Source organism: Zingiber officinale, chromosome 9A (assembly GCF_018446385.1).
Source record: "Zingiber officinale cultivar Zhangliang chromosome 9A, Zo_v1.1, whole genome shotgun sequence".
NCBI classification, from domain to species: Eukaryota; Viridiplantae; Streptophyta; class Magnoliopsida; order Zingiberales; family Zingiberaceae; genus Zingiber; species Zingiber officinale.
Genome location: NC_056002.1, coordinates 98,047,563 through 98,059,240, shown reverse-complemented (window position 1 = coordinate 98,059,240; position 11,678 = coordinate 98,047,563). Strand labels below are relative to the sequence as shown.

Below are 11,678 nucleotides of genomic sequence, written 5' to 3'. Positions count from 1 at the left end.
CGTGCTGCCGCCGCCTCCACTCGCCGTCCTATTGCTCCCAATTGGCATACTGGTTTTGCTCATGATCTTGGCCTTTATGCCTTCGGATGTAAGGAAGATTGCGTCCCCTTGCGAATGAATTGCTCGAAGAGTTTGCTGATCATTTTGCATTGATCTGTGAGGTGTTGTTCTTTCTGTGCACTCTTGATCACAGTTTGAAGTGGCACAAACAGTTCAAGTAGATGTTTTTCTTAGGTTTCTAAAGCAATGAAAAAGTATCGTCTAATTTTGTCATTGTGATCCAATGATAATAATAAACGTATCGTCTTCGTGGTAAAGTTTTTTGCGCAAACCGACTCCTTTTGTATATATGATCTCATTAGTTCCAGGAAGACAAATTGCTAGAGGATCGCAAAGGCATTGCAAAACATGTCCAAAAACTACTACCCTATGAGTTTGATACTCAAACTCCATGTAGTGGGGTACCAAGCAACACATTCGAACATATATCGACACTAAACTTCCCAAATAAAACCCACACATTATTTCCAAAACAGGCAACACAATGCCCCCATGTGCATTGCGAAGAGGTTGAAACAACCATACCCGAAACTACTCTGATGTGCAACTTTCCTACATAAAATGATCTGAACATCACCGGCGGCAATGTAACTCTAGATGCAATAGCTGAATGGCTAGAGCAAGGTCATTTACTGTCCTTTCGGTTCCTTGTTCTATCGCCAATTTACCTATTAACAGGAGCCGCGACGATCCAAGTTACAGAAAGAAGGTAGGAAGGTGATCCTCCAAAATTGTGAGAAGCTCTCTTGCCTGGCTGTTCCTGTCGAATGGCCTACTGCTGACCCTGATAGCTGCCTCCACAAGCTGCCCTCTTAGTTTCTGTGGCAACAAACGGCTGCCCGCCTCCCGACACTCTCTATACAGCGGCAGGTATGCTATTGCAGTCACCAGGGGAGGGGGCAGGTCCCTTAGACAAATGGGCGAAGAGCCCCTTCTAAGAATCCTCATACAATTTACGAAGTGGTTCTCTCCGTAGTTCAGGCCCTCATTGAATGCGGCTTCCGACCAATGTTCCTTCAGAAATGCTCGCAGATCAGGAGCTACAGCCTCATCGGAAGACCTGGCAATGCTGTCAGCTACGGCATATGTTGCTGCAGGATCACCGAGGAAATCATTGCGGAGAAGGAATGCAACGCCGTCTAGAGACCCGCTGCTTCTCTCACCTGCCGCTTTGAGGATCTCAATGCTGAGGGCGGCAAGGACATGCTGGGGGATGTGTAGGAGAAGGTAAGCCACAATGCCGACCTGGCAGCAAGAAGCAGCAGCAGTAAGAGCGAGGCACAGCTCCATGTCCCTACATCCACGTTCGACGAACCACTCTACTACTTGCACACAGCCGTGCTCAGCAGCTCGCATAAGAGGGCCCAGGAAGGCTCCAGCATTCCCTTCTTCGACTAAGCACTCCATGGTTCCAATTTTACAGTAATGCGACGCGAAACCTAAGGCAAGATCGACGTCTACATCCAAGCTGTTTCGTTGAGCAATCTATGAGGAAGAAAAGAAAAAAAAAGGGAATTTAGTAGGGATCACGATGACCATACCATGTATGTTATAACATTTGTTGCTCAACTAAAAAAACTTTATCATACAAGAAATATGTTAGATTATTGTCTTGGCGGAATATACGTCTCTAAACTTTCAACTTTATCACATCAATTCAATCATTATGATTCTCGGTATAGATATTATGAGACTAAGGATTCCTTTCACCAAAGACAGTAGTAAGTAAAAAAAAACATCATATGACCATAACCCTCTAAGATCACTTCTTTCATTTGGCCTTTATCGTCTTTAGCCTGTGTAAGTCCGTGCATATGAATGTCACATATATGGTAAACGCAGTTCAGTAATTATTAATCTTCATGCTGCAGTTCTAAAATGTGTTTTCAGGGAAAGATTTATGCTTTTAATTTATTTATGTTCTCGAATTCAGAATGAATTATTGAATTCTAGACCAATAACCTAGCAAACATTCAACTATATCAATTGGGTTACTATGATGCATGACTATTTATCAACAATAGCATTAAGAGAACACGGAACACCGGAAACATGTAGATGGAAACTCATGTTCTATCAGTTAGGAAGATTTATGAGTGACTTTAATGATCATTCTAAACTTAGCAACTTTAAGTAACACTTGAGATTGAACCAAACATTAATTAAATTTTTCGATGGGGTCCTGCAGTCTCTTAACTCAGCAAATTTTTGATGTCCCTAAACTTACATTTTATTTAGGTTGAGGAACAGTGGACGTAGTTGTATAACAGATTCATGTTCATCTATATCTTCAACAACTGCCAATCTCGAGATTGATACCATATTACAGGATTACTTGAAGTAAGAAAACTAGTAGTTGCTAGTGTGTTGCATAATCTAAAATACCAGAATGCATAAACAAGCATCTACGATATTACATAAATACTGCAAACCTCGCATAACTATAACACAGGACAAAAGTATGAATATGGTGCAACTAAAAAGAAAGAACGAGGAAGTGCAAAGCAGAATCTGTTGAGTTCAAAAGATGTCCAAGTGTTACAAGGAGATCACGTGAATTGGTCTAGATATTAACTGAATTTACTAATCATGTTCATTAGGATTGGCAGTAGTACTCATGGATTTATGTCCTAAATTCAGTCTTGATACAACCTTTCATGCGTAACAATTAAGTCAATGGATGACAAAAGTATGAATAAGATATTGACACGAAAGAAAGAAAGAGAAAGTGCAAAGCAGCATCTGTTATAAGCATCTTCACTTCAGTTTTTAGATTCGATCGTTTCATATTTATTAGATGAGGAAGTAGTCATATTCCAACAAATGCATAATCTATGACAATGAGGAGTTGATATTTTACACTCAAAATCATAGTTGTGTGGAATACAGTCTGAGAATCAGTGAATGTTAGGGATATGCAGTTGCCTTAATCAACAAAGCTCTGCTCATTCCTTCACTAGTGGTGATCATTTCTGTTTGTGACAGAACCTTACGACAACCAAACTTACTTTGTGAAATCATCCATCTCTAGCTCTTTCTAATGATAGGATTACACATCTTCCATCAAATTTTAAGGATGATTTCTTCCTTATGCTAACACTGAGTGATTGTTCATCTCCTTCATTATAACTTTCCAATTTACTTTATCATGGAATCAATCTACAACCATATGGTAGAATGCAACAGGTCTATCTACGGAGATAAAATGTTTTAGAGATTACTACATAAACTACAAACCATGTTACCTTTGTTCTTCATGCGGAGTTTCACTACCATGCAGCTAACACAACCTAAACAATTATAATTCTCAAACTAGATTTAGATAATTACCTGCAGCAAAATTCTAACAAGCTCTGTACTTCCGAATCTTGATGCTTCAAGAAAGCATTGGTTTACATTATCTGCACCACCCTCAACAAGCAGCCCTAGTAGTCCCTGTATAACAGTTGCTGAAATTCCAGATGCCCAACCAGGGTCAAATGAACTAGAGAAGAGTGTAAGAGGAAAACACGCAGCATCAAATGCTTCGGTAAAATCCTTTCCAGTAAGGCTGTTGCCAGCAAGATCTAAAAAGGTCCTAAATGCCGACAACTGGAGTTGGACTTCTGGAATTGTGCTATGATTCCTTTTACCCTTGTTATCTTGGCAACGGGAGTGGATTCCTATGCACTTCAAGGCCCATTCTGTGAACTTTTGGACCTTCACACTTGCTTCAGCCTTCAAAACCTCATCACCATGACATTCTTGAAGGCGCTCATGCAACCTGACAAAAAGGATCAGAAGAGTATTAGTTCACCATCCATGGAGAGAGCATGGTTCATCTCAGAATGAAATGAAAATAGGAAGCCAGGTAATTATGCATCAATGTCCACCAATCCAAATCAAGAACTATGTCAAATTTTAAAAGAGAAATTAGACGAGATTAAGCAGATAAACATAACTAGTTACATCTACAAACAAGCTATGAGAGACTTGGTTTTTTACCTTTGAGCCATAATGCCCACTGTATCAGCTAAACTCATTGTTCTACTTTGACATGCAGAAACACATGAAGCAAGAAACGATGTCCGGAGGGCTGCCCTTGTGAAGTCATTTGCTCCATTCGCAACAATCTTCTTAATCAGACCTGTAATACCATTCAGTTCTTGCCTAGCGGTCAAGAACCATATGGAGTCTAATGCTATACACAGCATGTCATTAAGATTTTGTGGATCAGCCACCAGAATCAGTTCCTCAGCAAGCTTTAAATCTTGAGAACTAACAGCTCCCTGAAACATTCGACCGAGTTCAATTCTATCCTGCCTACTGAGTTTCTTTTCCTGCTTATTTTTATCCTTCTTTCGAACCTCAGATTCTTCAATCAATTCATAAGTTTTAGATCGGCCAATATCAGTGCCTCGGTTATGGCCTTTGCAGATTGGAGGGTCCTTCGTAATGAGAGGAGCCTCCCTTGAGAAAATCACATCACTTTCCTCACCCTTGTCACCCTCCGTGCGATGATCCATTTCCATCTCTGAGAAGAAGACATCCTCTGGTTGACAATCTTTCACCAAATGGATGGGCTCCTTCTCATCAATCATTAAGATCTTGTTCTCATCCTCCATTTTCACAACGCCAACTAAGTTTTCAGTTCCTTTTTCCAAACAAAAATGAAATAATTAGAACCAAATCATGTTCTTTCAATCAGAACAAGCATTTGCTAAGCACCAAATCAACCCCTTTTCAAGATGAACCATACATAAAGGACAGTCTTTGATGATTTTTGCATAAAAAAAAAAAAAATCTGTTTATAGATCCACCTCAAGTACTGGAAAGGCTTGAAATTTAACAACCGATTCCCCTTTTCGTCATGAATCAGCCATCACAGACGCAAAACCATGCCAACTTCAACTAAAACAATGTGAAGCAGCAGCAGCAGCATGATGCATAGAACCCCACTAATAAGATTGAAATCTAAGAAGCTAAATCTACTACGGCACCTGAAAATAAAAACACAAAGAAATAAAGGCCTGAAACAAGAATCGGATTCATCGCGTAGGCCACCCCCATACAAATAAAAAATATCCCCAAAAGGAAATTTTAAGAAGAAGAATCCATGTTCGTACCAGATAGAAGCCTGTAACAATTTTTTTTTTAAAAAAAGGATTCCATTGCAGAAAATGGCAAAAATAGGGCAATCGCAGCCCGAAACAATGATCACATTCAAAACCACAACCAAATAGCAATCAAAAAGCACCGATCAAAAACTAATCTTTGTTACTACAGGATCCACGATCAAACCAGCGAGCAGCAACACCAACAAAAAGAACCGATTTTTACCGCCGGCCGAATGGCGAAAAGGAGGGGGACGGTGGCAATGAAAACCAATTGCAGCGAGATCTACAAAGGAATACAAAAGGGGCAATCGCAGGAAAAGGAGAGAAAACGAAACCAACCTTCGCGGCGTGAGGGTAAAGGGAGGGAGGGAGAGAGAGCGAGAGCTCAGTTGCAGGCTCCAATGGAAGATGGAGCTCCCCTTGGAGACGAAAAAGGAGGCCCTTTTTTATTGCTTTGGTTTCTTTATTAATTACCAGCCACTCGAAAGACATAAACGGTAAAATAGAAAGGTTTTTAAAAATATTAACTTTATTTTGTTACGATCTCTGGGAGATTAATTTGTGTGAAATGAAAAAACTGAAGAAAATGTTCTAATTATTAAGGATGTAAAATTTGAAATGTGTAGTTTAAAAATTGTAAATATCAAATCTATTTTTTTTATCTCAAAATTAATAATATAACGGATCAGTAATTAATAATGCCTAAAAAATTTTAAAAAATGTAGAATCTATAAAAAAATATATAGAATATTTTTTTAATTATGAAAAATAATAAAATTTTTATATTTTCATATGATTGAGATGATATATTAGAGATTATTAAACAAACTCATATAGAACTCTAATAATGGAGATACCCTTAACTCACTCACATAGAAAATTTTATCTTTATTTTCTATATTAATTATTTAATTTAATTATTTAAATAGATGAAACATTATAGTATTATAGTAAAAGAAAAGTAAATCATGAAAATAATTTATGAAAGAATTTTTCTTTTCTAAAAGTATGAATCTATGAGAAATTGATGGTTTATTTTATTATACTAAAACAGTCATTCTCTAATGGACTATTAAAATAGATGAAAAATTAGAGTGAGAGGAGAGAGTATAATTAATGTTGGTATTATATAATAATAATAATAATAATAATAATAATAATAATAATAATAATAATAATAAGAAGAAGAAAATTACGATTCTCTTTTTATTTTAATCTCTCATGAAAGTGAGAGTCACCACTAGTACTAGTAGGAGAGATCCCACCATCCAAGAAATAATTCTTTGTTTTTTCCTGTGGTAGGTCCATCCATTAGGTTCCTAGTGGCCCCACCTCAATCATAAGAATAGTCTCATTACTTCTTATTGTGCTCATGTCCCTCTCATCTCATCAAAGTGTCTTTGTTCCACGACCATCAATTCCACAACCCACAAATCTCCCTCCCAACTTTTAGTTTCATAGGTTGTTAGGTTAGGGCTTGAAATGATAATACAGATCATATTAAGTGATATCTAATATCTGAGTATTAGTTCTTGTGATTGTTACTTTTATTATTTATATTTTAGATTAAATTGAATCTACAAGAAGTATGTTCTTAGATTATGTCTAATATTATGGAAAAACTTATACAACATTTCCTATAATATAAAAACTATATTGTAAATTAACTTATAATTAAAAATAATGGAGAATTTGGCATCTCAATCAAGCTCACAAAAGGCTAGGAATCTGACGTGGATTACATGAAAACAAACGCTCGGTGCTAAAGAATGTTTGGCATAGAGATAGAACTAATTAGTCTATAAATTAATAATTTGGCACTGTGCATTGAGAAAGTGTTGTCTTTTTCTTAAATTTTCAGAATGGACTGCTCAGAAAATAAAATTTTACCGTTCTACTCACCCATTAAATTTCAAATATATAACTAGATTATGGTGGCAAGCAACACTTTCTTGTGCAGAATGATTGAGCTTGAGACAGATTTCTCAACTAACATCTCCTAGGTCCCATCTCAACAACCAAATGAAAGGGCCCATGTGAGCTAATTAATGAGCCCTGATCTAACCTAACTGCGCTCCTAATCGAGTTTATAACATGATTACCGAGAACTTTAAACCGGATTCAGAGTGTGGTCTTTGGCTCATGTATGGCTGTGTTAGCATCAAGCAAAGAGAGTAAAAAGGTGGTGAATAGGGGTTCTTTGATTATATAATTTAGGCATGGACACCATGTTGGTGAAGGCATGCTCCACTGGGAGTTGGATTCTGTCCACCTCCTAAACACAATTAATAAGAGAAAGAAATGTTGTTAGCAAGTTTGATTTTAAACTTTGCATGATAAAACCAAGAGCTAGTTGGACTTCATCTTGTTTCATTTTGATTTGTTTTAATGCAGGTTCAAGTTATAATAACCCACCCCTAGTACCAATGGAACAATTATACACGACTATGAAGAGCCACATAATAGAACACCTATTGCTCAGAAAACCAACACATTCACATCATCTAGCATGAATAAGATGATAAATTATAGCAATACAATGGAAACTACAGATTTTGGATCCTTAGAAAGAGCTGCTGATTGAAGAATACAGTCCTAGGTCTATTAAATCAAACAAGTGACAATGTGACAAATCTCATATCATCGAGCAATTGTTTGTTGATAAAAGTTATAGCTGTTGACATGTTAGAAGTCCCTTTTGACGATTGCAGTTGATGGTAGATCTCCCATAATGGGAAAATATTGGAGCCAGTCTTTCACACAAAAAAGAGCCTCCAGTGTTTCGGGACGTAGAGAACTTTGATAATCATCAAGCACTCTACTTCCCGTCCCTGTATCAAAGATGGAACAGAGAGGGCCTACCATGGATACAGGAATGGCCAAAACATCTCTAGCCATATGGGATAGTGTAGGATACTTGATGTTATTGAGCTTCCACCAATTAAGGATATCAAAGCTTTGGGACCGTGGGACAAGAGACTCTTCCAAGTACTGATCTAACTCAGACTTTACTGACTGGTTCGCTGACACCTCGGAGAGATAGATATCAAAGTCTATAAGATCATCTCCCATGGGATGCGAAGTTGAAGGTTGAATGTCCTCATTCCCATTCACATGGTTAGCCTCCCCATGATCCACATAAGTAGTCATCAATGTTACTGGCTGGGCAGTATATTCATGATATAACTCGTGAATACTATCATTAACTACTTTAAGATATCTGGCAGAATCTTCACCATAAATCTTTGAGAAACTAAACTCAACAAGCTTCAGCTTAAAGCGAGGGTCCATAACCACAGCAATAGCTAAAACAAGGCTGCAATCTTTCCAATACTTGTCAAACTTTTCATGCATCTTTTTAGCTATGCTGCTCACAATTGTGTCCTCTTTCAGAATCGCATTAGTCAACTCTAGCTGGACTTTCCATGCTTCATGGAAAAATATATTTGCAGTTTGATCTATTGTTGTCATGATAGTGTTTGCAGAGTCATACAAAAGTTTCAGGTATGTGCAAACCACGGCCACCTTCTTCCAGTCATCAGCTGATGGTGCTTCATTGTAATTGTCATCACATGTCTCTAAGAAAGTAAATGCATGCTTGTACTCCAATGAAGCATCTAACATAAGGTAAGTTGTATTCCACAGAGTTTTCACGTCAAGGGAAAGATCTTTTCTGACAGGAATTCCAGTTTGTGAGGCAATTTCATCAATTCTTTCTGACCATTGAGAAGCTTTAATGAATTTCACACTCTCCCGAATGTTGTATAAAATTTCTTGAACTGAAGCAATCAGATCCTGTGCAACAACATTCAGGATATTTGCATAACATCGCACAACAAACAATCGATCTTTGAGCATAAGTGCATTCTTGTCAGAAAGATGGCCTCTGAGATTAGAGCTGTAGATGTCATGTGATGAACATTCGTTGTCTAGAGTGACAGCGAACAACTTATTCTTCATATTCCAATCCGATAGACCAACAGAAATTGCCACACTCAGGGAATTTTCAGAATGAGGTGAGGATACCATCAGGAAATTAAGCATTCTTCTGTGCAACTTCCACTCGTTGTCAATGTATTGGCCACTGAGGCAAATATAACCTAGACTCTGGCTCGATGTCCACAGTCCTACAGTGAGACTGATCCTCCCAGGCATGGTCTGAAAGACATGCATGAGATTTTGTTTTTCTGTGTGGAATATAGATAAGATTTCACCTTCAATGGAGTTAATATCAATCATCTTAAAATGTGGTTGGAGACTTTGAATAAAGGATACAAAAGCAGGGTTTTCAACCATATGGAGTGGGTATTCATGTAAAATTATCATCTTTGCTAGGTATGTGACACTCTGTTCCTGTTCAAAAACATTCAGCATGTTAGAAGTTCTATAGCGTCTTTTGGGTGGATCAGTTGTATCTCCCTCAAATTGTGTGGTGGAGGCTAATGGAAGTTGTTGCTTTCCATTCTTAATCTTTGGACAGGAACCCAGTGAAATGTGTCTCTTAAGATGGCTAGTACCTGCTACCTTAGAACCATTACTGTATGCAAAGGTTTGTTTGCATAGTTTGCAGCAAGCTCGAGTACATCCTCCAGATACAACTTCAACAGTGAAGTGTTCCCACACCATCGATTTCTTTCTCCTTCCTCTTGTAGTTCTTGGTGCTGTTTCTACATCCATAACCGCTGTGCTCACTGGCATCAAGTTCACTGGAACGTTCACTGGATCACCATTCATAGATTCCATATTCATTTCAGAGTCACTAGCCTTCATAGTTTCCATGTTCATTTCAGAGTCGCTAGCCTCCATTGTGCTGCATAATGTAACAAAATAAACTATTTTACTGAGGACTGTTTTCGATATTCCTTAAATTGAGTACACAGAGTAGAAATTTATTACCAAAAAAAAGGATTTCATGATTGTTATCACTACAATATTTACAGCAATTCCCAATATACCATTCATTATTTCTTCTCAACCTTTTAGATTACCATTTTGAATAAAACCCTCAACGGTACTCTGAAACTGAATTAGAATTTCATAAACACCAAAGAGTTCTACAGAATTAATGGCAGAAGATCAATATGATAAATAGTTTCCAGCGGGGAAATATAATCACAATGTAACAAAGCAAGACCTGCAAGTTCAAGACAAAGTTAAATCTACTGAAGGAGTAATATACTCGAAACCTGCCGGTGACAACCGAGAAACTCGACAACAAATGAGGAGTTCACTGCTAAAGATCGCAGGAGAAGCAGTAAGCAGGTGTATACCTCCAGGATCCGATCCGCAGGATATCTAGTTGCGGGCTCCAGCGGAAGAAGGCTGTACAAGGGCGGTTCCGCCGCCGCAGGCGACGACGACGGTAGGCGGAGGCCGAGATCCGGCGATAAGAACTAGGGTTTTGGGCCAAACCGGGAGCAACCTGGGCGCGCCGTCGTGCGTCCCGGAAGCACAAGGGTTTTCTCGGGTCTGCCCATGGGCCAAACCCGTGGGCCTTATTTATAATGCACCGGTTCGGTTCTCTGGACCGGACCTGCAAATTTGCCCGAATAGGTACAGGATTAAAAAAAAAAATAATCAAAAGGCGTCCGTAATTTTACTCCCAAAATATCCACTATCATTATGAGTTACTATACCTATTTTTAAATGATTTTAAAATTTAGAATTTAAGATTTATAATTTAATTATAACTTTTTTAATATGTATATATATATTTTATAAAATTAAATAATTTGATAAAATTTAAATAATTTTGATAATGAGAATTTGGATACCATAGTAATTTTTTGTCATAATTTTTATTAAAATGAATAGTCTATTTTTTTTTTTATTTTATAGTAGCGGATGGTAACCTGATTTATTTCAAGGGGTGTAATAAAATTTCCCGGATTATGTAGTCGAATGTGCTTGAATAAAATTTGTAAAGCAATATGGTGGAGGTTGATAGGGCAATATTCTCAAAGTTCACAAGACAATATCCTGCAATATTACTTAAAATTCACAGAGCAATCTGGTTGAGGTTCGCAAGGTAATATCCTCATAGTCTCAGAGCAATCTGGTTGAGGTTCGCAAGGTAATATCCTCATAGTCTGCAGAGCAATATTACTTAAAATCTGTCGAGCAATATTATGAAAGGTTGTCAGACGATATCATTTAGAATCATATCGTATTTGATAGCATGAAACAAACACAAAATCTGAACTAATAATTGACTTACAGTGATCTTTCGAGAAGAAATCGAAGAAGCCGTGACGAAGGTGCTACTATTGTCGGAAGTGTGATCATAGATTAAATTAGAAATCCCTTTAAGTTTCACGAGTGAAATCCCTCTTGAGAGATGTTCTCTTTGCCCATCGTCGCTCCACTGTGCACACACTGATCACCTTCACACGTTTGTCTTTTGATTACTCTTAGATGTCAATTTATATAGGAAGCAAGCATCGATTATAAAATGATGCTTTGATGACACTCAATGGGGAAAGATGAAGGTGAAAAGACACACCTTCATCTTCCTAACATTGC

The 11,678-nt window shown here is 37.7% G+C and overlaps 2 protein-coding genes across 4 annotated transcripts; both read right to left on the bottom strand.

The window, feature by feature from the left end:
* Positions 1-381: 381 nt before the first annotated feature.
* On the bottom strand, positions 382-5,633 carry LOC122018827 (ankyrin repeat protein SKIP35-like). Of its 3 annotated transcripts, none has more exons than XM_042576258.1 (5): positions 5,496-5,633; positions 4,860-5,039; positions 4,045-4,693; positions 3,391-3,823; positions 382-1,545 (listed from the first exon to the last, which is right to left on the bottom strand). In XM_042576258.1, exons 3-5 carry the CDS (start codon positions 4,662-4,664, stop codon positions 757-759), a joined length of 1,842 nt encoding a protein of 613 aa, XP_042432192.1. In that variant the 5' UTR covers positions 4,665-4,693; positions 4,860-5,039; positions 5,496-5,633; the 3' UTR covers positions 382-756. The 3 variants fall into 3 exon arrangements, with proteins under 3 accessions (XP_042432192.1, XP_042432193.1, XP_042432194.1); XM_042576259.1 differs by lacking the exon at positions 5,496-5,633 and adding an exon at positions 5,380-5,461; XM_042576260.1 differs by lacking the exon at positions 4,860-5,039.
* A 2,017-nt stretch (positions 5,634-7,650) lies between these two features.
* On the bottom strand, positions 7,651-10,626 carry LOC122020630 (zinc finger BED domain-containing protein RICESLEEPER 2-like). Its single transcript, XM_042578632.1, has 2 exons — positions 10,427-10,626; positions 7,651-9,966 (listed from the first exon to the last, which is right to left on the bottom strand). The coding sequence occupies exon 2, from the start codon at positions 9,960-9,962 to the stop codon at positions 7,842-7,844; it is 2,121 nt and encodes a 706-aa protein (XP_042434566.1). The 5' UTR covers positions 9,963-9,966; positions 10,427-10,626; the 3' UTR covers positions 7,651-7,841.
* Between the last annotated feature and the right edge of the window lie 1,052 nt (positions 10,627-11,678).